Here is a 26,921-nt window from a genome sequence, read left to right on the forward strand (position 1 = left end):
AGAAATCATGCCCTTGAGGAATCTTGTTGGTTTGACTTCTTAGGCTACGTATCCATGTGTCTGGAGCATCTCCTCTTTGACCACAAGTACTGGCTTAACTACCGACTGGTGGAGGATACAGAGATCCATGTGTCAGTAGATGATAAACACCTGGAAACAATATACCTGGGACTTCTGATCCAGGAAGGTGAGCATGGTGTAGGGGTGGGGATGGGGGTCTTATCTGGATATATGTTATCAGAGTCCTTGAAATAATTAGGATACAAAGGTAGGCAAAAACCATTCAAACATGAAAATATTCACAAATGAACCCACCTGTTATAATATTACTTCAAACATCTCTCTCAGTTTAACATCAATATCACATGAACAGCTCTGTAGGCCAGTCTCACTGATTGTCTGATGTTAGAACCACCCGGGAATTTTTAAGAAGGGGGTCAGGCTTTGGTATTTTTTGAAAGTTGCCCAGGTTATTCTAATATGCATCCAAGATTGAGAACCACTATTCCAAACATGTGATGTAATTTGATAGTAAAATAAAATTGCAGATCTTGCAAAACCTTCATGATTTCATGAGATCGAGGAAAGTGATATTGTGGAACTGCTTGGAGCACCCACCAGTCTGTTTACAAGGAAGGATCCAATCAAGGCTGTAGCCAACCGGTTAATGACTGATGACATCATAGACACAGTGAAAGAGCCAGATTTGCATAGAATATTTTGCAGAATGATTCCCTTTCTGATTGTTTTGCATGAATCATATATGAAGGAAAAACTTTCATACTGTACAACTGTGAAATTTAATTGGAGAAATTATATCCACCCAAATCAACTTAATTTATTCTTTTTGGTCCTCAGATTAAGCATGAGGTTGCAATTATAACTGAAGTTCTGTTAAATATATTTTCATGAACTCTTGTTTCATTTTTTTCTCAAGATGAAGTCCCAATTAAACCTCATTCTTGAGAATTATTTGGAGTTTTTGGTGTCTATTTTAAGTGAATTCCCTCTCAGTGGCTTTTTTCCCTGGTACCAGTTTTCCTGGGGTCACAAAGACCTCTTGTAGTACCTCTCCCAGGACTGTGTACTTTCAGAAAGAAAAGTATCTGGGCTCTGATGGAAATACACATAGCGGGATACTCCATTTTCACTTCCAGCTACTCCTGGAAAGAGCTTTTCTCATTCTCTGCAGGTCACTTCTTCTGCAGAGCCACGTGCTCCGTGGCTCAGCCAGCTGAGAAGGAAGGGGAGTATTTGACACTTTGCAAGAATGAGTTAATCTCGGTGAAGACAGCTGAAGGCGAGTTCGAGTGGGAAGGCGTGTCCTTGGTGACGGGTCAGCGGGGCTTGGTGCCGGTGTCAGCCTTGGAACCCCTGCCTCTCCCGTTCCACCAGTGAGTAGCTACTCACCTCCTGGGAGAGGGTCTCAGAGTGCACTGAGGTCTGCAGAACAGAGTAGGCACATTTGCAGATGCGGACATCCATGGTGCCAGGGAGGGAACAAACCTGGGTGCCTTTTTATCTTTTGTTACTTTTTTAAGTCAAGATTTGCACAATTAGATGAAATGGAGCCAACTCAAAATTTCAGATGGACATTGTACCAAAGAAGAAATACACTGCCTGGTCTCCAGTGCAGTGATTCTCACTGTGGGGACTGGGGACCATTTGTACCAGAGTCGCCTGGGGATTCTACTGCAAGTTTATACCCTCTGGCCCTCCTCAGACTCTCTTGAGGTAGGATCCAAAAATCTGCATTTTGTATAAGCTCCCCTTAAACATCAGGGGATGTTTTTCACACTAAAGTTCCAGAATCCTTGCTGGAAGATATTGTAAACTCAAAGATAGAGAGTCACAGTAAGCATGATTCCAGGCCGTGGGTTCTGTGTCTGGCAGAGAATCTGACAGTGAGAATGGAATGGGATCCTTTGTTAGATATTTAACTGACAAGCTAATTGCTGAGCCAGAAAATATCCCAGGCCTGCTGAGCTTCTTTATTTTTCACAGTGTTTGATAAAAAGTAAGTTCTCAGTAAATGTTTGCCACTATTATAATAAGAGTAACCAAAATTACAATAATACTTATCATCATCAGCATCATTTTAATGGATTATTCTGCTCACTGTTCAAATTTTTTTGAAATCCATGTTTGCAAACCCCATGTTTCCATTGGCAGATGGTTCCTAAAGAATTATCCAGGAAGCTGTGGCCTTTCCAGGAAGAGGGATTGGACAGGCTCCTATCAGATCGGTACGGCTGAGTTGAAGGCAGTGTTATTAGGGAGATAATATTGCTCTGCCTCCTCCTTTTATTGACAGATTTGGAGTCAGTGGATGTGAATTCCTGTCTCACCTCTGCTGCTGACTGAATTTGGGGAACCCAATGATACCATCTGTTCCCATGGGTTTCCTTGCCGTGAAATGAGAGGTCTCAGATGAGGGCTGTACTGTAGATATAAATACCTCCAGGGACACGCAGAGCACAGATGTGTGGAGGGCCTGGAGGGAAGATGTTAGGGAACGGTAGGGGCCATAGGGATTTAAAGATATGTGGGGGGAAAAAAAAGCCCTGTGTGGGCCAGATGTGGCCTGCAGCCTGCCTGCTTTCAATCTCTAGTCAAAACATTTTCTAATTTCCTTCAGAGTTTTGTGAAGTTAATCTTGAATTTAGGAAGATTAGGAATGCTTGGCACATAGCGGGTGCTCAGTAAATATTATATTTGTTGAATAGATGAAATACATACATACATATATATGTATAAATACATGCATACATTTTATGTAATCTCTATACACATGTGTATGTATGTATGTATATTTATATATACACATATACACAAATAAATATATACACATACACATATATCTATAAGTGTATTTGTATCTACTGGATAAGGAAATTTAATATTTTCTAGGTATCTAGAATATACATTCCTTTCATCTTCATCCTTGGAGCTGCCTTCCCACACCTAGCACAAAGTGCAATTCTTAAAGTTCTAAGCCCAACTACCACTTAAAAAAAAAGAAACAGAGGGAATTATGAGACCCAGACATTAGATCTAATTAATAATCAACCACAAACAAGACTTTTAGCTATCTGAGGCAGTATGGGCTTGTCGTTAGGAACATGGGGCTGTGAAGTCCTGTTCTGGGTTCCAATTCTAGCCCTACAACTTAAAACCAGTGTGACCTCGGCCAGTTCATGACGTGCTCTCACAATGCCACAACTTCCTTATTAGTAAAATGTTACTGTAAAACTTTAAGTGTTGTCATGAGAAACTAAACTAAATGACATCTGTAAATCACTTAGTACAGTTTTCTCACATTGTAAGTGTTTAACACATGGTAGATACTACCAAAGCAGTGGGAACTTCTGATTCTGAAGACACAGTCAACAGAAACTTGACCAAAAATGTCAGGAAAAAAAAATCCAGTAGCTTTAGCAGGGGAGCTAAAGCAAATACGGAAACGGGGGCATATAAAAACTGCTACCTCAACTAGAGCTGGATTAGTGGAAAGAAGAGTTAACAGCAGTGGAGAGACTTAAGTTCTAGTTCACACACAAACTCCTTGGACAAATCATGTACCCTCTCTGTGCTTCCACCTTCTAATCTATAAAAAGGAGATTCTGATAGTTGCTCTACTTACCCTTTGGGGCTCCTAGAAAGATCTGAGAAAAGGGACATAAGTGTACTTTGTAAACTGGAGAGTACAATTCTCATAAATATATTATTACTAGATCCTAGTTTGGCAGCTGATCAAGCTCGGTAGTGACCATAGTCAGAAGAGGAGTCTTCCAGAACCCTCTGGGTAGCCAGCTGTTTTCTGTTTGCCAGTGATATGAGGCTAAGATGTACTGAGGGTTGCCTAGGTACCAGGCATTGTGCACTTTATCTCTTCAACTCTTCCTGATATTTGTAAGAGACAGGTATTCTCATTATCCCCATTTTACAGTTTGGGAGACTGAAGGTCGTAGTGGCCAAAGGAGCCAGAAGAAATGGAGAGATCCTACAGTAGTCCTCACCCTGGTCTGTGGATCTGTGCCAACCATGACAAAGTGTTTACATGATAATGGCAAATCAGACAAAGTAGGACAATATAGTGAGCTTTCCAGTTTGACATAAGCTACCTTTATTCTGTTTTAAGGTATACCTAGTATTCTGAGATTATATTTACTATGTTTTTTTAAAATTTCTTTTATAAAATGGTGGTAAAAGTGGATGGGAGTTCCTTTTTTGAATTTCCTAGCTTGGCCAAATGAAAAGCCAGTTACCCTATATCATTCCTGCCAATTTCTTTTTTTGAGGGGGGGGAGAAATTTTACTGGTCCTTAAAGTTCTAAAGTCTGGGAATTCTTCATTTCATATTACATTGGAAGCTAGTGGAAGGCTCAGCTGTTCCTGCCTTATTTGGTTGACCTGTGTGCTGTTTTCCCACAGGCAGAGGAAAATGTAAGGCCTGGCAAGAATATGAGAGGGAAGAAAAGGATGAACTGAATTTCCGCCAGGGAGAAAGCATTGAGATCATCGGCTTTGTCATTCCTGGGCTTCAGTGGTTCATTGGGAAGTCAGCGCTCTCAGGAGAAGTGGGCTTTGTCCCCACCAGGAACATAGATCCTGATTCTTATTCCACAATGTGAGTATGACACACAGACCCTCTGGGATGTGCTGGTGCAGGGCCACCTTCCCCAGTGGTCCTGCCCCATTCTGAGCAGGTTTGAAGATGAGCTTCAAGGTTTCCTGGTAACATGAACCCAGAGGAGCACATTCTGACAATCAAAGCGATATGAGGAGTGATAGGAAAGAAAATATGAGTGATCAGGGAAGGAGTCAGTTCAGTTCATTTCAGCAGATGGTCATTGAGGCCTTCCTCTGTGCAAGGAGAAAAGCACAACCCCCCAAACCCAGGGCCTGCTCTTAGCCCTTCCCACCCAATCAAGGAGCCCCATCAGGGGAGTAGACCAATGAGTAGTAGTCCAGGTGAGAACTGCTGCTAAAACTACCCCCTCAATTTACTGCAGGAGTAGGTGAGGACCCCCAGAGTGAGACAGCTGAACCATGGCTTGGGTCTGGAATTGAAGATTGCTGATGTTAAATCTAGGGTTCTTTTTCAAAAACAGAATCCTGCAGCTGAGGTCCTAGTGAAAGGGAGGAAGAATAAAAAGAACAGAGACTCCATGGGGAAGAACTGTTTATAGAGCAGAGGAAGAAAGAATGTATCAGAGGAAGAAAGGATGGCTGAATGGGAGGAACCAGCCATGTGGGAGGTGGGGGATGCTTAACACTGTGGAAGGCCTTTGAAATTGACCATTGAGAAGTCACTGGCCCTGGGGAGGTCACTGGTCATTGGGTGGCAGCATAGGTCAGTAATAAAGAATTCCAGAGCCAGATTCCTGGAAGGCGTTTATGGCCATGTGAGCACATTGTGTGTCTCCATTAGCTTACCAGCTGGGTGACTTTGGATATGTTAATTTGTTTCTCTAAGCTTCAGTTTTCTCATCTGTAAAATTCATACAGTATTAGTATTTGCCCATAAGATTGTCTTGAGTTGAAATGAGCTGATACATGTAAAACACTTAGAATGGTGCCTGGCACAGTGTGTGTGTGTGTGTGTGTGTGTGTGTGTGTGTGTGTGTATGATCAATATGCATTAACTCTTATTGCTGTTACTGTTGTGGGTGGTAATATCTGAGAGGCAGTTTTAACAGGATACTGGGGGCAGGTGTCAGATTTAATCAATTATATTGAACTTCTGTACCACATATCATGCCTCAAATGACAATAACCCAGTACTACTAAATTAATCTGATCATCACATTTTAGCTGGCTTAGTTGTACAGGATACATTCACCCTGCAGAATATCATCCCCTGTATCCAAGTGGTGGCAGGAAACCTTCTCCTTACTTGCACAGAGTTGCCTGTTGGCCTCTACCTGGTCACCCATGGGACCCCATACACCAGAGGTTGTGCATTAGGTAGGGAAGGGGAAAGTGGACAGGAGATGGAGGGGTGGGAGAGGGAGAGAAGAGGAGAACTGGCTCATTACACACTCTAGAAATCACTCTCTAGATTATAGATACCCCCGAAACACAACAATTGGAGGAAAACCCCACAAACAACCTGCCAGCAGCAGCCAGGGTGTGGAAGTCCTGGGAACCATCCCTGTGTGCTGTGCTGTCCCTGTGATCAGGCCACTGGGTGTCACTCTTAGTCTGTGTTCGTCTAGGGTCAGGTTTCTGAAGATGGTCCAGCATTTGCTGAAATCTCCATCCTTTTCCCCCAGCTTTCCTCCCTGTACTGGTGTATTACTCCCTGAAGTGTTTGTACTCTGTTTGTACATATGTATGCATGTATGAATGTATATATGTATGCATGCATGTATTCTTTGATTTATTCATTTAACCAAATTGGCAGTGTATTGAGAATGAAATTTTTCAGAAGCTGTTTTCTGAGTTAGATTTAGTCTTTGCCTCTGACACATGGGAAAGGGATCCTGCTTATCCACGGAAGCAAATTTTTGTGGGTTTCCTTTTTTGCAGCCCAGATTTCAACATCTGCTACCTAATTTCCAGCTGCAACAGCAGCTGGAAAACCCATTCTTAAACCTCAGGCAGGCCTTCTATCCGAATAGACAAAGTGTTTGTATTTGGCCAGAGTGACTTTGAAGACTCTCAGTAGCACTGTGTGGAGCACGTCAGCCTGCCATGTTTCTAGAAGCTCTGCCATGCTCCTTCTAAGCCTGTCTCCATGCTGGGACAGCCCTAACGTAATTTGGCAAGCTTCTTAGACTCTAAGTATCTGGGACTCAGGACGTTAGCAGATCAGCCATGAGGCAATGGACACAGAGGCAGAAGACCTCAGCTTCAGTGTCAGCTTTACCACTTTCTAGCTGTGTAATTCTGAGCGTGTCACTAAATAACTTTCTGAATCTTCATCTATAAATATGGATAAAAATACCTACATCATAGGGTTATTATGAAGAGTAAATGAAATAGTAAATTCAGGAATGCTTTGTAAAATTCAAGTGTTCTACAGAAATTTGGGATCATATTCTTTTTATCTCAAATGAGTTTAGATGTAGAATTCAATTACATGCTGTTTTGAGGATGGAGGCTTTTAGAGTGCTGGGGAGAATCTGGAGGTCAAGCCAGAGAGATGGGGGTTCAGTAAGTGTGGTGTCAAGAGCCATAGATGTCAGGACACAGCTTTAGTGCCAGCTCTGCCACTGATTAGAGGTGTGACCTTGAGCAGTTCACATTGATGACTAGTTTTCTCATCACTGACTTTCAAACTGCATTTATCTGAGCTATGGGGATAATGGGTAAGTGGCAGACCATGGCACTCCATCCCAGCCCCTCCGTTAACCCTGCTTGAAAAAGAGAACCTCTTCTGACATCCTACTTACATCCTGCTCTACCGCTCCCTAACCACCGACTTTTTCTGTGCTTCAGTCTCTTCCTCTGTAAAAAGAGGATAAGAATAGTACCTGTATCATAGGGCAACTGCGTAGAATAAATGAGTTAATAGTGTGTGATTCATAATAAGCCCCTTCCAAGTGTTAGCTGTTATTAACTCTTGGGCTTCTAAGTTATTTTTGTTTTAAAACTGGATTCTGAAGTTTAAAGAATATTTAGAACTGAAAGAGATATTAAGTGTTGTCCAGTTAGGCACTGGACTGAATACTTTCCCAGGCACTTCTGATTTTCATATTCTTTGATTCTATGACAGACCTCTAGTGAGCAAATTAGTTTTAACAATTAGTTTATATAATAGAGTGAATATACAGAACTCTATTATTTATAATCATTTCTTCCAGCCCCCTGGCCCTCCTTCTACCCCCTTCCCACACCTTAGCCTTCCTTCTCTATCTTAATGCTACATAACACTGTTCTGTGTCATGGAATCAGATGTCAACCTCCAATGTGAAAGGTTCGTTCTGACCACAGTCAAGTTTTCTCTATTGTTCCTCTAGATTGTGTCATTGGTCCCAAGTGTTTTCTTGAAATAACCTGTCAAAGAAACATCTTTTAATGGTCGTTTTCCAACTCTTACATTTAGGGCAGCCAGTTCCTATTTCTTCCCTTAAAAATGGTCACCATGTGGTCTCAAAGAATGGGTAGGAGTCGAAGGAAGGGGCTTTGTTTTTCTTGGGAGATGCAGTTTTAATAGGAGGGGTGTTTTCATTGCCACTTTGATCAATTCAGCAACGGTGTAGGTCAGTTCTGCACAGATGAGGTGCTACCAGCTCTTCTTCCTTGGCAGTATAAATAAATACATTATACAACAGTGAGATGAGGAGTCTGAGTTCAGCTCTGGGCATGTGGGTTGATGGCTTCTCTGTGTCCTTCACTACATCCTAGGGCGAAAAGAGAAGGGGTCGTGTCTGGAACCTTGCACTGATCTGTGTCCATGTCTTTTGCCTCAATACAGGAGCAAGAACTCCATCTTTTTCAGTGATGAGGAAAGATGCTCTCTGGGGGTCCCGGGAAGTGACAGGAAAGCTGAGTGTGCCAGCTTCCTCCACACGCTTGCTCAGACGGACATAACATCTGTCTACCGGCTTAGTGAGTGTTTGCTTCTCAGACCCCGTGAAAGCCCAAGCTCCTCAAGATTAAGGGAGTGTTCCTAACTAGAAACAGAATATCTCTAAAGTATAATCCTATGCATGAATGTGAGGCTGTGACCACGGTTGAGTTGATGACCTGGGTCACATTTGATTAGCAGCATTTTCACTTTGCATTTCAGGCAGTTCTGGAGTTGCTGCCTAGAAACTCTGAGATGTGATGAAATCATCTCAGCTATAGCATGGGAGGCCGGCCATATTGAGCCTCCCATTCTAATCCTGGAGAAGAAAACTTCCTGAGTCGTGGCTGAGGGTTTTCCTTCTAGGGCTGAAGTAGGTCTGGCTCCCCAGTCATAAAGGTGGAGCCATAGAATGTCATAGCTAGAAGGACCCTAAGAGATGACTTCTCTTATTTTACAGATTAGGAAACTGAGGCCCAAGTGAATTAGTGCCTGGATAAGAACTGCCTCCCCTATCTTCTCGTCAGGACAATCCCTACTGCACCATGCTGCCCCTGACACAAAATTACATTGGACTGTTGGGTGTGCTAGCTTTGGGTGGGTGAGGGACCTCAGTGCCTAGCACAGTTTTCAGCAGTGTCTGAGTGACTGACTGAGTGAATGAATGATACTCTTTTCTTTTACTTTGGGAGGGGCCCACTGCTCTGTGTCAGGAAATGCATTCATTGACAGGGTTTGAGGAAGGATTCCTGTTTCTCCTATCTCTTCAGTGACGGTGATGTTGTGTCTACTCCTGTATGGCCAGATTAGATGGCACACATTTCATGGGTGCAGCCAGAGATTCTGTAGAAGGGACCCTCAGGCCAGCTCCTGGAGCAGAGGTGGTAATTGGAGAGTTTCTCCCAGGCACAGGAACATTTGTGAAGAGCACCTCACCCAGGCATCAGCACCAGCCCTGGCAGCACTTTCTTGCCACAAGCCAATCACACTGCCCCACCAGGCTGAGCCAGGAAGCTGAAGCTATGAATGCAGCCTGTTAGGCAGGAGGTCTGAAAGGTCTAAAAATCAAGGACCACTTGGGGTCTTCCTTGAAGGCAGGGTGGCTACAGGCTTGGATCCAGGGTATCTGCCAGTCGTTGATCCAGTGGTTGAGAGAGGTCCAGGGGCAGGTCTCAGGCAGCCCATTAGCTCTTATCTACAGACCAGGAGTGCAACTCTGCTGGGTGTAGGGCTACGCCTTATGGCTGCATGGGCTATCCCTGGCACCAAGGCAACCAGCAGAGGGTGCATCCTATTGGTGAATTCCAACTCCCCCAAGGCCTATGCCCTGTAATTCTTCTTCCCAGAGGAAGCATTTTTTTGGTAACTCATGCATCATTTGTGCTCTCGGTGGTCCTGGCCTGCAGAGAAATGACTGCATAAGACTGGCACGTGTTCCGCCACGTCGGGGAGGGCCAGGTGCATGAACAGCCCTCCAGAGCCCAGCTCTCTAGCTCTGCTGTGTTTGGCTGTGGGACCTTTGGGGGTTGCAGATCTTAAGTATGTGCAATGACACTCACAGAAGAAGCCTTCCCTCGAGAATAGCAAGTGGAGGCTTGACTTGGTGAGGGGCCTTCTACCCTCAAAGTGCCCTGGAGAGCTCAGAGTGCAGGCACAGGTGGCTGGCTATTGCTTCTTTGCCAGGAAGAGGTAGAATCTTCTTTCTAGCAGCCCTTGTCCTATGGAGCATGAACCTGGCCTTCACCTCCACAAGCTCCACTGTGGCTGCTGCTTTAGCCAAGGGGGTCAAGTTCTTTGCTGCCAAACCCCAGGTTGTCTTCTTGGTTCTCACCTTGTCTTATTTCATTTTTGTTATGTTAGGTGGCTGCACCATAAGCACCCTTGGTCTCCTTGACTCCTCTTTTCTCTTTACAGACTGCCTTTTCAGTCTCCTTCATTGGCTCCCATCTGCAAGTAAATGCTGAAGTTTTTCTGGCTCATTCACAAATCCCCTCTCCCCACTCCTCCCCCACCTGCTTTGTGTTTCCTTCCAAATCTTTCTTCTGGGACTTTGACCCACTCTTTGTGACCTGTTGTCAGTTACAAGTCCATATTTGCAAGTCTCCACTTTTCTCCTTGGCCGCAGATCTATCTCATTCTCTGCTAGAACTCCTGCAAGTACCGCAAACTCAAAACGTCTAAAACTGCTCAAGACTGTCCCTTCTCCCACTTCATCCCACCAAGGTACTTCAGGGAACAAAACTTAGGAACTGCAGATGCTTCTTTACCTTCTTTTCTTCATTATTTACATTTGGTCACCTCATCCTGTCAAATTTACAAAGCACATTGTGCACACTGAGTCTGTCTTTTTAAGTGGATGGTTGATGAACGAATGGAGGAAGGAAGGAGGAAGGCTGTACACACATACATGGGAGGCAGTGCCACGTGCCACAAAGTGCGCTGCCCTTGGAGTTCTGTTCATGGCTTTGTCATAAACTTACTGAGACATTTGGGCCTTCAGATTCCACCCCCTGCCCCCCCACCCATACCCACACCTCTTGTCATAGAGCTCATGTTTCTGGCTTTTCTCCTCTGACTCTGTTCTCATTTCTACCTCAGTTCCCAACTGTAAGGTGAGTTGGTTAAACAAGATGATCTTCAGGTCCCTGCAGCATTGATGGTGAAGGGAAGATGCTGCCCAGTACCTTAGGGATGGCAGATGGTCTGAAACTGAAACACAAAGTGTCCTAAGGGGCCACTGGTCAGGGAGCACCTGTAGGCATAAGCATACTGGGCCATTCTGACCTAACATAGGTTCGTCCTTCATCTCTATCCAGGTGGGTTTGAATCCATCCAGAGTCTTCCAAACGATCTGAGCGGTGAGTAGAGATCATGCTGAACCTGACCTCCAGTCCTGCAGGATAGCGTCCTGTCCTCTTGCCAAGAGCTGGCCACCATAGTTGCAAGTACTTAGGGTTGCTCAATTCTGCCTGTCCCTTACAGCGTCCCAGCCCGAAGGCTTCAAGGAGACCCGGCCTGGTGGTGCCTGGGAGGAGCATCAGGCTGTGGGCTCCAGACAATCCAGCAGCTCCGAGGACTCCAGCCTGGAGGAGGAGCTCCTTTCAGCCGCCTCAGACACCTATCACCTGCCAGAGCCTGATGACCTCGATGACCCGGAACTGCTCATGGACCTGAACACCGGTCAGGAGGAGGAAGAGGCTGAGAACTTCACCCCCATATTGGCTTTTCTGGATCACGAGGGTTATGCTGACCACTTTCAGAGCCTCTATGATTTTTCCTTCTCTTTCCTCACAACTTCCTTCTACAGCTACTCTGAGGAGGATGAGCTCGTGGCCTACCTGGAGGCCTCGAGGAAGTGGGCCAAGCGAAACCACATGACCTGGGCCCATGCCCGGCTCTGCTTCCTCCTGGGCCGGCTAAGCGTTAGGAAGGTCAAACTCTCTCAGGCCAGGGTGTACTTTGAGGAGGCCATCCACATTCTCAACGGGGCATTTAAGGACCTATCCTTGGTGGCTGCCCTGTACATCAATTTGGCGGCCATCTACCTGAGGCAGAGGCTGAGGCATAAAGCCTCGGGCCTGTTGGAAAAGGCAGGTGCCATGTTGGTCTGCCTGCCTGACCGGGAGTATAGTGCCAAGAGTGAGCTAGATGTGGTGGCCTATGTGCTGAGACAGGGCATTGTGTCGGGCAGCTGCCCCCTGGAGGCCAGAGCCTGCTTCCTGGCCATCCGATTGCTCCTAAGCCTCGGCCGGCATGATGAGGTCCTGCCCTTTGCTGAGCGCCTGCAGCTCCTTTCTGGACACCCTCCCACCTCGGATGCTGCAGCCACTATCTTGAGTTTTCTCTATGACAAGAAATATCTGCCACACCTTGCGGTGGCTTCTGTCCGGCAACGTGGTACTCAGAGCACCCAAGGGATGGCCCTTCCAATTTGGCAGGTCCACCTGGTCCTCCAGAACACCACCAAGCTCCTTGGCATCCCCTCCCCAAGCTGGGGTGAAGTTTCTGCCCTGGCGTGCCCAGCACTCAGGCAGGCACTGGCTGCCTGTGAGGAGCAGGTGGATCAGAGCACCCAGAGGACCCTGTGTCTCATCCTGTCCAAAGTGTACCTTCAGCATAGGTCTCCTGATGGTGCCATCCACTACCTGAGCCAAGCCTTGATGCTAGGCCAGCTGCTGAGTGAGCAGGAAGCTTTTGAGTCTTCCCTCTGCTTGGCATGGACCTATCTCTTAGCCAGCCAGGCAAAGAAGGCTTTGGACATCCTCGAGCCACTCTTATACTCCCTGAAGGAGACAGAGAGTGTTACCCAAAAGGGAGTGGTCCATAACCTCCTGGGACTCGCACTTCAAGGTGAAGGCCGGGTGAACAGGGCAGCCAACAGCTATCTTCGGGCCTTGAAAAGAGCTCAGGAGGCAAGGGATGTGCGCAACCAGGCGGTGGCTTTGGCCAATCTTGGCCATCTGACCCTTAAATCCTGGACTCAGCAGCCAGCCAGGGACTATCTTCTGCAGGCTGTGCAACTCTATTCTAAACTCCAGGCCAGCATGGAGACAGACATGGAACTAGTACAGGTTCTTCTCTGGTTGGCCCAAGTTGAGGTGTATCAACGCCAGCTGGCCAGTGGCCGCTTTTGTTACGAAATGGCATTGCTGTTTGGATTAAGGCATCAACACCTGAAGAGTGAGTATATCCCGTCCTGCTGGGATGCTTTAGAGAAAAGTGTTAGAAGACGTTTTTTCCTTTGTCCTATCTCCGGTCATCTCATCCATGTTCCTGCTTTATGTTCAGGTCAGCTTCAGGTCACCCGATCCCTCTGCCATTTCTACAGCTCTGTGTCCCCGAGCCCCGAAGCATGTATCACCTACCACGAGCACTGGCTGGCCCTGGCTCAGCAACTCAGGGACCGGGAGATGGAGGGGAGGCTGCTGGAGTCCCTTGGGCACCTCTATCGGAACCTAAATACGGCCAGGTGAGTCCAGGCTCAAGGATAATTCTAGTACATCTTTTCTTCCTTAAGGAGAATCAGTATTCTTTCCCTCACGAAGTCAAGTCCAAATGCACATGATATATTTATGGCATCGTGGAAAAGAACGTGGTCTCTGCAGCCACATTGCAAACTCAGTGCCATCCATCACTTACTAGCTGTGTGACTTGGGGCAAGTTTTTACACTTCTCTGTGCCTCCGCTTCCTCACCAGTTAATGCACATGGGGTACTTGGAACAGTGCCTGGTAGACAGGGCTCAGTCATGTTGGTTACGTTACAATTACCTGTGTGTTTCTATAACAACCCATCAAGTGAATGTGGCTAAGGGTGCATAATTCAGAGAGGTGGCAGTTACACTGAGGACCGTGGAACCCTCAGGAGGTCTTCGTTACCTGAGGAAGTTGGTATTAGAGAAAGGACCAACGTAAATAAATGCACAGAAAGCAGGGGTGTAAAATTTCACAGTAAACATTTTTGGTTGGAAACTTACCTTTAAAATGAAACTGGAAACGATGATACTAAGTTTATGTTCACTTTTTAGTTAAGAAGCTAAGGTTATCATTGCAACTATGCACTAAGTTGTAGAATAAATACACAACAAAAGAACTGTTAACTTTTCGGCTTAATTGTGTTGACAAAACTGTATAATAGCACAATTAAACCTCCTTTGTTTTGTGATTGACTTTTAGCACTCTCTTAGAAAGACTTATTTTTGCAAAAATATCCCAAAACTTAACTTTTTATCCAAGCCTTTTTTTTAACCCTTTGATATTTAAATTATTCTCAAGTGGATTATCCTGCCATCTCTTGCCGATTTTCCCTTTTGTATCTCTTTACTGGTCAGATCTGCCTGATCCTCATTTGCCAGTGACATGACCTGCAGTTCTGCTTTCTAACAAGCCTTTGATTCCATTAAATTCTACATGGTTTGCAAGATATTTAATTTCACTTTGTGACATTAGCATTGTAACATTGTATTCATAATTATGACTGACTTCTAATGTAGAGCAGGGATAATTGCTATTGTTGAGCAGAGAGAGGTGATTGAGGAGAAGCTATTTAAATGATGATTTTTGCTTTTCTAGGCAATGTGGTAACTTGGGCACCTGGTCAGTCAGATCACTAATAATCAGATAACGAATGCTCTCTTTCTCTTTCTCTCTCCCATTCTGTCTCCCTCTCCCTCATCTCGTCCCTGTCTTATAAGAATCAGGTATCCTCCAAATATCCCATTGCCTTTAGTACCTGGAAGGGAGTTTTAGATCCTTGCAGCCTCTGAGGGGACAGGAAGTCTGGCCCCAGCCGTACCATGCTTCAATTCAGAACAACCTAGGCGTTTGTATGGTTTTGGAGCAGATCCAGAAGGTAGGCTTGAATTAACCTTAGAGATGAAATAGTCATATATTCGTGGTGAGGAATAGTGAGAATGGGCTTTGGGAAAGCTGACTTTTAAGGGACTGGAGTATGGGGGGCAAATATGTGTCAGGTTTATTGCCACCCCTCCCTGTGTACAAGTTCAGTCTCTGATTAATCACTGTCCAGTCTACCTACCCAACTGCCATCCTTTGTTCACAGCCTTCCTCCCACCTCCAGCTGTCAAAACCCACTGAAATCCTAAGGGGGAAGCCAAAGAGTAAGCCCTGGATGCTCTCAACACAGAGTGCAGAGGCCTTTCTTAAGGCAGCGTGAAGGACCACTGGACTTCTTAGGTGATGGGAGTGATAGAGAGGAGAGAAGGAGTGGGGCTGCGCTTGCTCCAAGAAGTGTCTGGAGGAAGTCACAGGCCACAGAACAGGGAGAGGAGCGACCAAAACTGGATTAGGAGTCAGGAAACCTGAGCCTGCCATGAGCTAATAACATGTCCTTAAATAAGTCTCTTGGTTGCCCCATTTATAAGGTTAAGTTGAATGAGGTGCCTTCTAGTTCTAAAATGTTAGGTCTAGGACCAGCCAGCTATGCTATGCTGACACAGGCAATAGCCCTATTAGTATAAGAATTCCTCCAGAGAGTCTTGAAGTTTGGAGGCAGATTCTTAAAGATGTGGGGCTTCAAGATCAGAGACCTAAACTTTTTGGGGTTTTGAAAGACTCTGCAGTAGCTTCAGAAGGTCTTGACATAGTGACTATAAACTCCATCTGGGCAGACCTCGTGTCTGGCATAGAACAGGGAGACATGTGTGGGCAGCCAAGTAGTTAGTAAATTATGTATTTAGTCCACTAGCTTACAGCCCTGAGCTGCAGGCTGCACACTGACTTGGCTGACTTGGCTGCCGGAGAGGAGATTCAGATGGAGAATGAGGGAGTTTGCCCGAGGGAGCCCTTGGTTTCTTTGCTCAGGATTCAGGTAAGGGAAAAACGGTGCTTGCAACTTGGAAGCAGACTTTCTGGTCTTCAGTGACAATTACAGTCCCAAGACGGCTGTCAGTGGAACCTCAGATGTTCTTTCCAGCCGCCTGTTTAGAATCTGGCCTACAGAGCATTAGCTACAGAACAGAGTGGGTCTTTTCTCAGGGAGTTTGCACTGATAAGGACCCAAATAACAGATGGTGAACTGGAATATCAGGGATTACCACCCAAATCAAAAATAATTTTTTTTCCTAAAATTTAAGTTGTTTAAAATTCTATTATAATATTTGCTTATGGTAAAAAAAAAAAAAAACAGTACTGAAGGTTATAGTTGAAAAATAAAGGTCTTATTGCAACCTCCCTTTCCCTAAGACTCTTCAGAAGTAACTACTTAAAGATTTTTAAATATCCATCAAGAAATATTCTATACATATGAAAGATTATATGATACATATTCTCTATATTAAATATATGTTAGATATATATAATTTGCACATTTTTAGTTACTTAAATGAGATTATGATAGAAGCCCTGTTACATAATATACCCTCATGTTACTTTTTTCATTTAAAAATTTCACTATGAAATGTTGATCCAGCATTTTATTCCACTACAGGAGCCCTTCTGAAGTAGTTGGTACTGTGGTAGATGGTGGGGAATTTAATGGTTAGGAAAACAATTTTCAAAAGAACTGTCCAAAAATGGAGCAGTCCGCCCTATGTGGGAGAGAGTGTGTTATCATTATAAGTATTCAAGTAGAGGCTGGTTACTCAGGACTCTTATAGAAGAATGCCCTGAATTGAGCTTTTTATAATAGCTTTATTGAGATGTAATCATATAGCATAAAATTGTCTTTTAAATATACAGTTCAGTGATCTTTAGCATATTCACAGAGTTTTGTAACCATTACCACTATCTAATTTCAGAACATTTTCATGGCTCCCAAAAGAAACCCTATACCCATTAGTAGTCACTTCTCATTAACCCACCCCTACCTAGCCTGGCAACCACTAATCTACTTTCTGTCTCTATGGATGTGCCAATTCTGAACATTTCATATAAATGGAATCATATAAGATTCGGCCTTTTGTGACTGGCTTCTTTCACTTTGGGTAATGTTTTCAAGGTTTATCCATGTTGTCACATGTATCAGTATTCCTTTTTATTGCTGAGTATTAGTCTGCTGTGTGGATATATCAGGTTTACTTATCTAGTCATAAGTTGAAAGACATTTGAGTTGTTGCAACTTTGTGGCTATTATGATTACTGCTGCTGTATACATTCCTGAACAAGTTTTTGTGTGAATATATTTTTCCAAATCTCTTGTGTATGTACCTAGGTGCGGAATTTCAGGGTCATATGGTAACTCTATAGTTAAACTTTTGGAGAACTGCCAAAGTAGCTGCACCATTTTGCATTCCTTTGAGCAACTTACGAAGGCTCCAGTGTCTCCACATTCTTGCTAATACTTGTTATTGTGTGTCTTTTTTATTTTAGCCATCCTGTTAGGTATGAAGTGATATCTCATTGTGGGTTTGATTTACTTTCCCTAATGATTAAGATGTTGACCTTCGATTCATGTGCTTACTGGTCATTTGTATGTCTTTGGAGAAATGTCTCTTTAAATTCTTTGCCCTGTTTTTGTGTTGTTTGTCGTTTAATTTTTTAGCTGTAAGTTCTTTATGTATTCTGGTAAAAATCTCTTATCAGATATATGATTTGCAAATATTTTCTCCCAACCCATGTTTTCTTTTCACTTCCTAGATGGCATCTTTTGAAGCACAAGTGTTTTCAATTTTGATGAAGTTCAGTTTATCTATTTTTTTAATCGTTGCCTAATCCAAGGTCACAAAAATTTACCTCTTTGTTTCCCTCTAAGAGTTTTGTCATTTTAGCCCTTACATTTGGGGGGGCTGTTTGGGGGGGCTGTCAATCAGCTGTTTTGAGTTAATTTTTGATTATGGTGTGAGATAGGGGTCCAGTTTGATTCTTTTGTGTGAATATCCAGTTGCCCAAGTACCACTTTTTGAAAAAATTATTTTTCCCCATTTTCCCCATTGAATGTTTTCAGCACCCTTGTTCAAAATCAATTGACCATAAATGTAAGGGTTTATTTCTGGTTGCTAAATTCTATTCCATATATCTATATGTCTGGCCTATGCCAGACTACACTATTGTGTTTATTATTGCTTCATGGTAAGTTTTAAATTGGGAAGTGTGAGTCTCCCAAACTTGTTATTCTTTTTCAAGGTTGTTTTGGCTATTTTGGGTCCCTTGCCTTTCCATATGAAATTTAGTGTCAGCTTTCAATTTCTGCAAAGAAGCCAGCTGGGATTTTGATAGGGATAATGTTGAATCTGTAGATCAATTTGGGTAATATTGCCATCTTAACAGCATCATGCCTTCCAATTCATGAACTTGGAATGTCTTTTCATTTACTTAGGTATGCTTTAACCCCTTTCAACAGTGTGTTGTAGTTTTAGAATATTATTTTTGCACTCCTTTTGTTAAATATTCTGAAGTAGTTTTTGATGCTATTGTAAATGGAATTGTCTTCTGAATTTCCCTTTCAGATTGTTCATTGACAGTGTATAGAAATACAGCTGATTTTTGTATGTGTTCTTTTTATTTCTGTAATTATTTCTGTTAGTAGTAATGTCACCACTTTAGTTCCTTGTCTTTTATCTTATTTTTCTTGATCGGACTAACAAAAGATTTGCCTTTTAAAAAAGCTTTTAAAAGAACCAATCTTTGATTTTTATTGATTTTCTCTATTGTTTTTCTATTCTCTACATCTTTTTTTCTGATTTAATATTTATTATTTTTCTTAATTGTGCTTGCTTTGGTTTTACTTTGCTCTTTTTTTTTTTCAAGTGTCTTAAGGTGGAATATTAGGTTATTGATTTGAGATCTTTCTTCTTCTTTAATATAAATATTTACAGCTACAAGTTTCTCTCTGATCACTGCTTTCACTCCATTTGCTCCAGTTTTGGTGTGTTGTATTTTTGTTTTCATTCATCTCAAAGTATTTTCTAATAGCCCTTGTGATTTCTTCTTTGACCCCTTGGTTATTTAGGAGTGTGTTGTTTAAATTTCACATATTTGTGAATTTCCCAAATTTCCTTTTGTTATCAATTTCTGATATCATTCAGTTGTGGTGGGAGAACATACTTTGTATGATTTCCTTTTAAATTTATTGAGAAAGGCCTACCATATGGTCTATTCTGGAGGATGTTCCATGTGCACTTGAGAGGAATGTGTATCTGCCATTCATTGCATTGTTTTTAGAGATGTCTGTTAGGTCTAATTGATTTATAGCTAAAGTCTTCTATTTCCTTTTGTTCCTATGTCTAGTTGTTCTATCCATTATTGAAAGTGGGGTATTTAAATCTCCAATTATTGTGGTTGAATTGTCTATTTATCCCTTCAAGTGTGTCAGCTTTTTCTTCATGTACTTTGAGGCTCTATTTTTAGATGCATTATTTTTCTAATTGTTATGTCTTCCGAATGGAATGACTCTTTTATCATTATAAACTTTTCATTATTGTCTTTCGTGGCAATTTTGTTGGCAATTTTGTTATTTTTATCTGATATTAGTATAGCCACTCAAGGTCTTTTTGGATGGTGTATCCAAAAGTTTTCCATACTTTTACTTTTAATCTATTTGTGTTTTTGAAACTAAAGTGTATCTCTTGTAGACAGCATACAGTTAAGTCATATTTTTTGTTATTGTTTTGTTGTTGGTTTTTAAAAATCCATTCTGCCTGTCTCTGTCTTGAGTGGAGTGGTTAATCCATTTACACTTGATGTAATTACTGATAAGGTGGGATTCATGTCTGCCTGTTTTGCTATTTGTTTTCTATGTATCTTATATCTTTTGAAAATTCCTCCTTTTCTTCTTTTGTGTTAAATAGATATTTTCTGTTGTTCCATTTAAAATTTGTCATTTCTTTCACTATGTTTCTTTCAGCTCTTTTCTTAGTGGTTACGCTGGGGAATTAATGTCTTAATTTATAACAACCTCAGGGGTTTCCTTGGCATGCACACAGTTTTATACTTGTGTGGTCTTTTAGATTCCTGGAAGTACCAAAGCCTCCAATGGACATTTCACTTCCCAGCTTTTCCTTTTGTTTTTTATTTTTTGTCAGCTTATTGTTTGCTCCAAATGTTTTAACCACCTCAGACAACAGCAATGTTAAACAATTGCTGCTGATCGTTATGGACAAACACCTCAGGGAAAACATTGTTTTATACTGAGCGATCTCTGAGTTTGTTTATATAAATAAAACAAGCTCTGTGAGTGGAGGCTTTCAGTGAACTTCCAAGCAGGTAAAATAGTGACAATTCCCTGGGGATAGAATGCTGGGGAATTCCACACTCATTGTACTCTTTTCAATGGCTGCTAGGCTGCTTGTTTTCCCAGCTACCATGGTTGAGAGGCTTTTAGTTTTTAAGGCTGTCACAGAGCTGGGGAGAGAAGATATCTCTAGAGCAACTTAAAAAGCAACAAAAGTCACTGTTCTTGAGATTCAGCAGTTGTTCTTGAGTAACCACTCCTTGAATAGTTGCAAGCCTTTTGTTAATTTCCAGAGTTCTGAAAAGTTGGTTGTGACAATTTTTGCCCATGTTCTCATTGCTCTTGTGGGGGATTGATTTTTGGAGGTCTTTAGTTCATCATTCTGTAAATTGATCCAGATTAGGATTTTTTAATCCTAGTATTCTATAATTCTAATATCTGAGATTCTTATTTGTATAACTGGGAGGAAATAAACATCCACTTTTCCTCCTTTCCCACTAATATGAGCGATACTGAGGAAGATGGGAAGTACCTTAGGTGTCAGAGGAAGCCTCTGCAAACATAAGGTGGTTATCCCTTTTCAGGATGCTCAGTTCATCAAGGAGAACTGCTATTAATGCTATATTTATTTAGCATGTATAAATCACCTACTCCTACAAAGCCTTCGTGAAAAAAAGAACAAAGACCAGCTAACAGACATAGATTAACAGGTGTTTCCATGCACCTGAAAGTGGTTACTGTAATTTTGCTCTAAGCTTCCTAGTAGCTGAGTTAAAAGGGGAAAACCGTAGGAGGCTCCCACTGTCTGATAAAAGAATATAAACAAATGTATCTGTTGGAGCAAATTTGTTCCTGGCACTGATTTCAAGGAGGAATTTATTAAGTGGGTTTTGATGTAATGGACACATTTTTTTCAACCAAACTACTCCCATGGGATTTCCATCCTCACAAAGCTCAAAGCCATAGCAGGCAAAGACAGGAAGCGTTCATAGGCGAGATGACAGGCATCTGCAGGGGCAGGTTTGGAGGGAGAGGAAAGAACACTTTCAACTGAGGGTTGGCACATCTGTCAGGGAAAACTTCATAAAGGTGATAGCATTTAAAGATGCCCTGGAGGGATAGGAAAGATTTTGAAAAGTGGGGAAGGGTAAGAGAATACCATTTTGGGCCAAGGGAATAGCCATAGCAATGGAAAGGTGAGGATACATTTGAAAGATATTCCGTAGGTTTCACAGACTGAGTTTGATGTTCTCTGGGTATAGGTACTAAAGGAGAGAGAGGACTACAGCCTATACCCCAGGAGGGGATGTAGAGTTTGGATGGGGGTAGGGGGTTGCAGTGGGCCTCTGGACTGGCACAGTCAGCATCCGTATTGAAAATGATGGTCATAATAGTAATAGAAGGCATTCAGTGAGCATGCACTGATTACCAAGCAGTGTGCAATCTCAGGATGACCATATGAGGGAGAAAGAATCGTAGAAATTGAGAACTAAAGAAGTCAAGTAACTTGCATGAAGCCACACAGCAGAGATTGATACCCAATCTGTGTCTAGAACAAGAGTCAGCACACTAATAAAAACTCAGATAGTAAATGTTTTAGTCTTTCTGTCTATGTGGTCTCTCTCACAACTGTGTTCTGCAGTTGTAGTGTGAAAACAGCCATAGATAATATATAAATGAATGTGGCTGTGTTCCCATAAGACTTTGTTTACAAAAGCAGGTGGAAGGCTGGATTTGGCTCATGGGCCATAGTTTGCCAACCCTTGGCCTAAAGTGCTTGTTCTTAACTACTCTGTGTGTATTCTGCCTCCTCAGCCAATAATTTTCACCCTCAATAAGCAGTAGGTATAGATGACTGTATGGTGAAACCTCTCAGAATTGTATGGATGAGAATGGCCTCATGTGTCATCTGCTCTGACCTTTGCCTGCTATGGAGAGTCCAGACTGCTTATAGTACCTGCCTCACTGGTATTAGCGCAGATCCCTGAATCCTTAATTTAAGGTGGTTTTCACTACCCATTACTGCTTTTTTACTTATTTATATCCCTCCTATTTGAAAGATTTTCTCTAGGGTTTAGTGATGGTGGGTAGTAAGGGAGAGCAAGTAGATGGTGAAAACTTTGGCTCAGCCTTCAGGATTTTGTCTGGGACACTTTGCTGTCCCTTTGTTGAGTACCTTCTGAGTCGTGCTTTCTCTGCCTTCAGGGTGATGACTACAGAATTTAGTTTGATTAAGTTTTTCAATCTCTCAATGAGAAAGGTCTTTAGGGGTTCTTGTCTTCTGTCTCCAGGTGACACAATACAGACTGTACTCTAGACTGTCTATAGACTCAGTTCTAGAGCTGAACCAGGTGGGGTCCATGAGAACTTTGTGGCTCTATTGGATATATTCAACAAATACTTGCTGAACATCGACTATGGCCCAGGCACTGTGCTAAAAACTGGACAAATGAGATATAGTCCCTGAGCTCACAATGCTTATCATCTAGTTCAGGAAGTAGATATATATACATAATCGCCAGAGGTATCACATAAATGGCGCTAAGTGCCACAAAGGGTGTGCATATTATTTTTTAGAAAGAAATGCCTTGCATGCAACAGGTCTTTGCAAAATAATGATTCTTTGCATGTGAATACAATAGTAGCCTATAAGTCATTATTCCTGGCTTTTATTCTTATCCTGTGCATCTTACTTCTGTGGAACTGAAAAGAAATGCTTCGATGTTTGGTTTTCAGTATAGTTAATATGACTAATCCCTAACATTTTTAGAATCATAAACAAGGAAAGAATTGCTTTTGCTGACACATTCTCCTTTGATCACAAGGCTAGGATGTACAGCACCACCCAACTTTTGCCAATGGGGGCGCTTTGTTCAGGGTGTGAGGTAGCTTATGTCCTTCAAAATTTTGAAGTTGTTAAAGTGGTAAAATAAGCAAAACCTTCCCACAAGCTGATTTCTGAGCCAGAAATTGAGCACTGCTTGAGGATTTGTAGGGGGCTCTGGAGTCCGATTTTCAGAGTTAGATCCTGGGATTTAGATCTCAGGGTTTATTACCTGGTCTGTGTTACTTACCCTTCAAAGCCTTATTTTTCCAATTTGTAAATAGATATGATAATAGTACTGCTCTCTTGGTGTTGTGATGATTAAATGAAATTATGCATGTAAAGCCCCTAGCACATGCTAATAAGTGCTCAATAAATGTTAAGTAACATTTGCTGTCATTGCTGTTATTACAAGACAAAACAGCAGAGAGCTCAACATAAAACTTTAGAAATGAGCAGTGCAAACATGGACACGTTTTTAAAAACCCAATGGGTTTCTTTATGGACAAAATGAGCTAAGAACTCTCATGGCTTGGGGTTTCTGTGAAGAGTAAATGAGAGAATGTGTAGTGAAAGTTTGTATCGCAGCACCTGGCCCAGAGTCAGCCCCTTGTGAGTGGCAATTCTCATTATGAAATCAGGATAAGACCAGTTAGTGGAAGCTGGGCTCTGGCCACAGGTCAAACATTCATCTAGGCAGGGCAGGGATCTGGAAAACCCCAGCAGAGGTTGGTAAGAGGAAGTCTGGGAATGCAGGTGTATTGAGGTCACCTCACCACAGGCTCATGGCTGATGTCCACACAGGAAGGAAGAAACAAGGACTCAGCCACAGAGATTGAACTTTGGGGTCAGGAAAAATGAGAAAAAGAGAAGACTGAGGGTTTGAGAGGAGAGGAGATACCATGCCAGGGCTCAGGCATAGCTGGCTGGGAATGCATGAGAGTTGAGATCAAGACTGAATTCATGCTGTTCCACCAGCCATGCTCCTTACTTCTTGATTTGGGAGCTGAGCCACACCTAGAGCCTGCAGGTGGTGGCTGGAGGAATTGGGGTGCTGAGACATTCCAGGCCAAGCTAGTGGCTTATCTGGTGGGTGATTTAGCACAGCCACTGACGGATATAAACACATGGGGTGGTGAATGGTGATAGGAAACAACCAAGGAAGCTGGAGACCACTTCCCAATTCTAGACCATAAGGCACTTGTCTTTTACTGGAGTCATGGGTCAGGTATAAGACTTAGTGGAGGCAGTGGTCTTTGAAAAACCCATGCACATAGAGTCTTTTTTTTTTAAAAATAAATTTATTTTATTATTTTTGGCTGCACTGGGTCTTTGTTGCTGCACACGGGCTTTCTCTAGTTGTGGCGAGCAGGGGCTTCTCTTCGTTGCGGTGCACAGGCTTCTCATTGCAGTGGCATCTCTTGTTGCGGAGCACGGGCTCTAGGCACACAGGCTTCAGTAGTTGTGGCTGGCAGGCTCTGGAGCACAGGCTCAGTAACTGTGGCGCACAGGCTTAGTTGCTCCATGGCATATGGGACCTTCCCAGACCAGGGCACAAACCTGTGTCCCCTGCATTGGCAGGCGGATTCTTAACCACTGCGCCACCAGGGAAGCCCGCACATAGAGTCTTGATAGTGCAATGTGAGCATCTGGGTCTCTGTAAGTCCTGCCTTCCCCCATGGGGTGTTTCCTGGAGAGGAATACTGACCTCCTTTCTTCCTCAGTCATAGTGGGCTCAGAGAGAAAAATTCTAAGATCATAATGCCTGCTCTGTGAGTTGGCTTCTCTGTGATAACCCAAATCTTGCTCCCTGGGGGTCTGGAGAAAACAGCCATAGCCCAGGAGTCTCCCAGGACAGCAAATGGTAATAAATAAAAACAGAGCAGGAAATAGGATCAGGATGAGATGTATGGATCCTCTCTTCATTAACTGTTCCAGTGGGAGAAGGAAGAGCAGTAGAGGCCAGGCCTGCAGAACCTGTTAGCCCTGCTTGGTATTTGGTGGGTATGGAGTGGGTGAGAGAAGGACAGGGCTTCCTATAGTAAAGGAGGCCTGTGGTTATCAGGCCAAGGAGGTTGGTGACCACCTCAGCACAGTGTGCAGCTTCTCAGCTCACAGCACAGTCTGAGCAGCAAATCTGACATTCTGATTCTTGACAGAGGGTGGCCAGTGCCCATCGTTGATGTCAATAAATATCATGTCAAGAGCAGGGCAATAGGGAAAACTAGAGCTCTTTCTTCTCAGGACTTACAAGGGCCAAATGCCTGGCACTTTCTGCAGAAGGCTAATAGCTGCCTCATTGCCAAGATGAATCAGGGCCTCATTAGTCACAAGCAATGCTTGTTTCCATCACTGTGCACAAGGGGGCCTGGGGGCTGGGTTGCCCATCATGAGGTGGTAGTCATGTTTGATGAGGACCTCCTAACTGTTTACAGACTTGGGGGGTGATGGTCAGTGTTTCTAGAAGGACTTGCATGGTTTGGTGCAGTGGTTCTCAAACTTCAACGCACAGGAGCATAACCTGGGTGTGTCTAAGAAATTCAGATTCCTGGCTGGCTGCCATGATGATTCTGATTCAGTCAGTCTGAGGGAGCTCTGGGAGTCTGTGTTTTTAATAAGCTCCACAGGTAATGCTGGTGCAGGTGGACCATGTATCACAGTGTGAGGAATATGGGTATTGTGGGATGAGTCCTGGACTGGGACTCAGGAGAACAGGGTTCTGGCCTTTGATTGTCTCCCAGGGTGGTGTGCAACCTTGTGCAAGTCACCTCCCATCTCCGGGCCTGTTTTCTCTATAGAAAAAGAAGAGAGTCTCAACCCAAGCTGCTCAATAGAGTCACAATAGTAACTAATAAGGAGCTTTGACAAAATGCTGGTGCCTGAGCTAGAGTGTCCCAGGCTAGCATGACATGTCAACACATTGGGGTGACTTCACCTGTGTATGCATGTTTAAAGAGTTTCCAGATGATTCTAATTACTGCTGGAGTTGAGAACTACTATCTAGGTGATGCCCAGGGATGATTCTTGTTCTGGAATTCTGAACCTGTTCAACACTGCGTTACCTATGCCTCATTTCTTCATTAATTCCTGACATGAAGCAAGAGTTTTCTACATAAACAATTTCCAGATAATTAAAGAGTACTCTGTTAAGCATCAAAACTTTCACCCTTCTTTGATTTTTCTTCCTATACAAACATCAAAATCTTTTTGATGATTTAAAGTTACCACTATGGGACTTCCCTGCTGGCACAGTGGTTAGGAATCCGCCTGCCAGTGGAGGGGACACGGGTTCGATCCCTGGTCTAGGAAGATCCCACATGCCGCGGAGCAGCTAAGCCCATGCGCCACATCTACTGAGCCTGTGCTCTAGAACCCGTGAGCCACAACTACTGAAGCCTGCGCTTCCTAGGCCCCATGCACCGCAACTGCTGAAGCCCGCGTGCTCTAGGGCCCACATACCTCAACTACTGAGCCCGCGTGCTGCAACCCCTGAAGCCTGCATGCTGCAACCACTGAAGCCTGCGTGCCTAGAGCCAATACTCTGCAACAAGAGAAGCCATCGCAATGAGAAGCCTGCGCACCGCAACGAGGAGTAGTCCCAGCTCGCCACAACCAGAGAAAGCCCGTGTGTACCAATGAAGACCCAACGCGGCCAAAAATAAAGTAAAATAAAAAAAAATAGTTACCACAATGGTCATTCTTTTGTGATTTATTCAATAAATATGCATTTGGCATCCACTGTGTTAGGTTCTTATGAAAAAATGTTATAGAGTAGTCAAAAGTTGAGTGGACCATGGGCCAGTAATAATAAAAATGATAACTAACATTTAAACATTCATCAAGTGCTTACTCTATGGTAGGCACTGTTCTAAGCACTCTGTCTCATTTAATCCTCACAACCATCCTCTGAGGCAGGTACAGTTATATCCCCATCTTACAGATGGGAAAACCA

At 43.3% G+C, this 26,921-nt stretch overlaps 1 protein-coding gene across 9 annotated transcripts in view; it reads left to right on the forward strand.

The window, feature by feature from the left end:
* Window positions 1-26,921, forward strand: part of SH3TC2 (SH3 domain and tetratricopeptide repeats 2) — a 121,916-nt gene that overhangs the window by 25,961 nt on the left and 69,034 nt on the right. For 4 of the 9 annotated variants that reach the window (XR_010840314.1, XR_010840315.1, XM_067032105.1 and 1 more), the window contains exons 5-11: window positions 44-187; window positions 1,172-1,394; window positions 2,173-2,246; window positions 4,435-4,630; window positions 8,426-8,559; window positions 11,335-11,376; window positions 11,501-13,487. Coding sequence is in view for 5 of the 9 variants with exons in the window: in XM_067032105.1 (XP_066888206.1) it covers window positions 44-187; window positions 1,172-1,394; window positions 2,173-2,246; window positions 4,435-4,630; window positions 8,426-8,559; window positions 11,335-11,376; window positions 11,501-13,487 (2,800 nt within the window). In the remaining 4 variants the exon portion in view is untranslated. Of the gene's footprint in view, window positions 1-43; window positions 188-1,171; window positions 1,395-2,172; window positions 2,247-4,434; window positions 4,631-8,425; window positions 8,560-11,334; window positions 11,377-11,500; window positions 13,488-26,190; window positions 26,624-26,921 lie in introns of those variants that run through there. The other 5 variants (XR_010840316.1, XR_010840317.1, XM_067032108.1 and 2 more) reach the window with 4 other exon arrangements.

This window comes from Kogia breviceps, chromosome 4 (assembly GCF_026419965.1).
Source record: "Kogia breviceps isolate mKogBre1 chromosome 4, mKogBre1 haplotype 1, whole genome shotgun sequence".
Taxonomy (NCBI): domain Eukaryota; kingdom Metazoa; phylum Chordata; class Mammalia; order Artiodactyla; family Physeteridae; genus Kogia; species Kogia breviceps.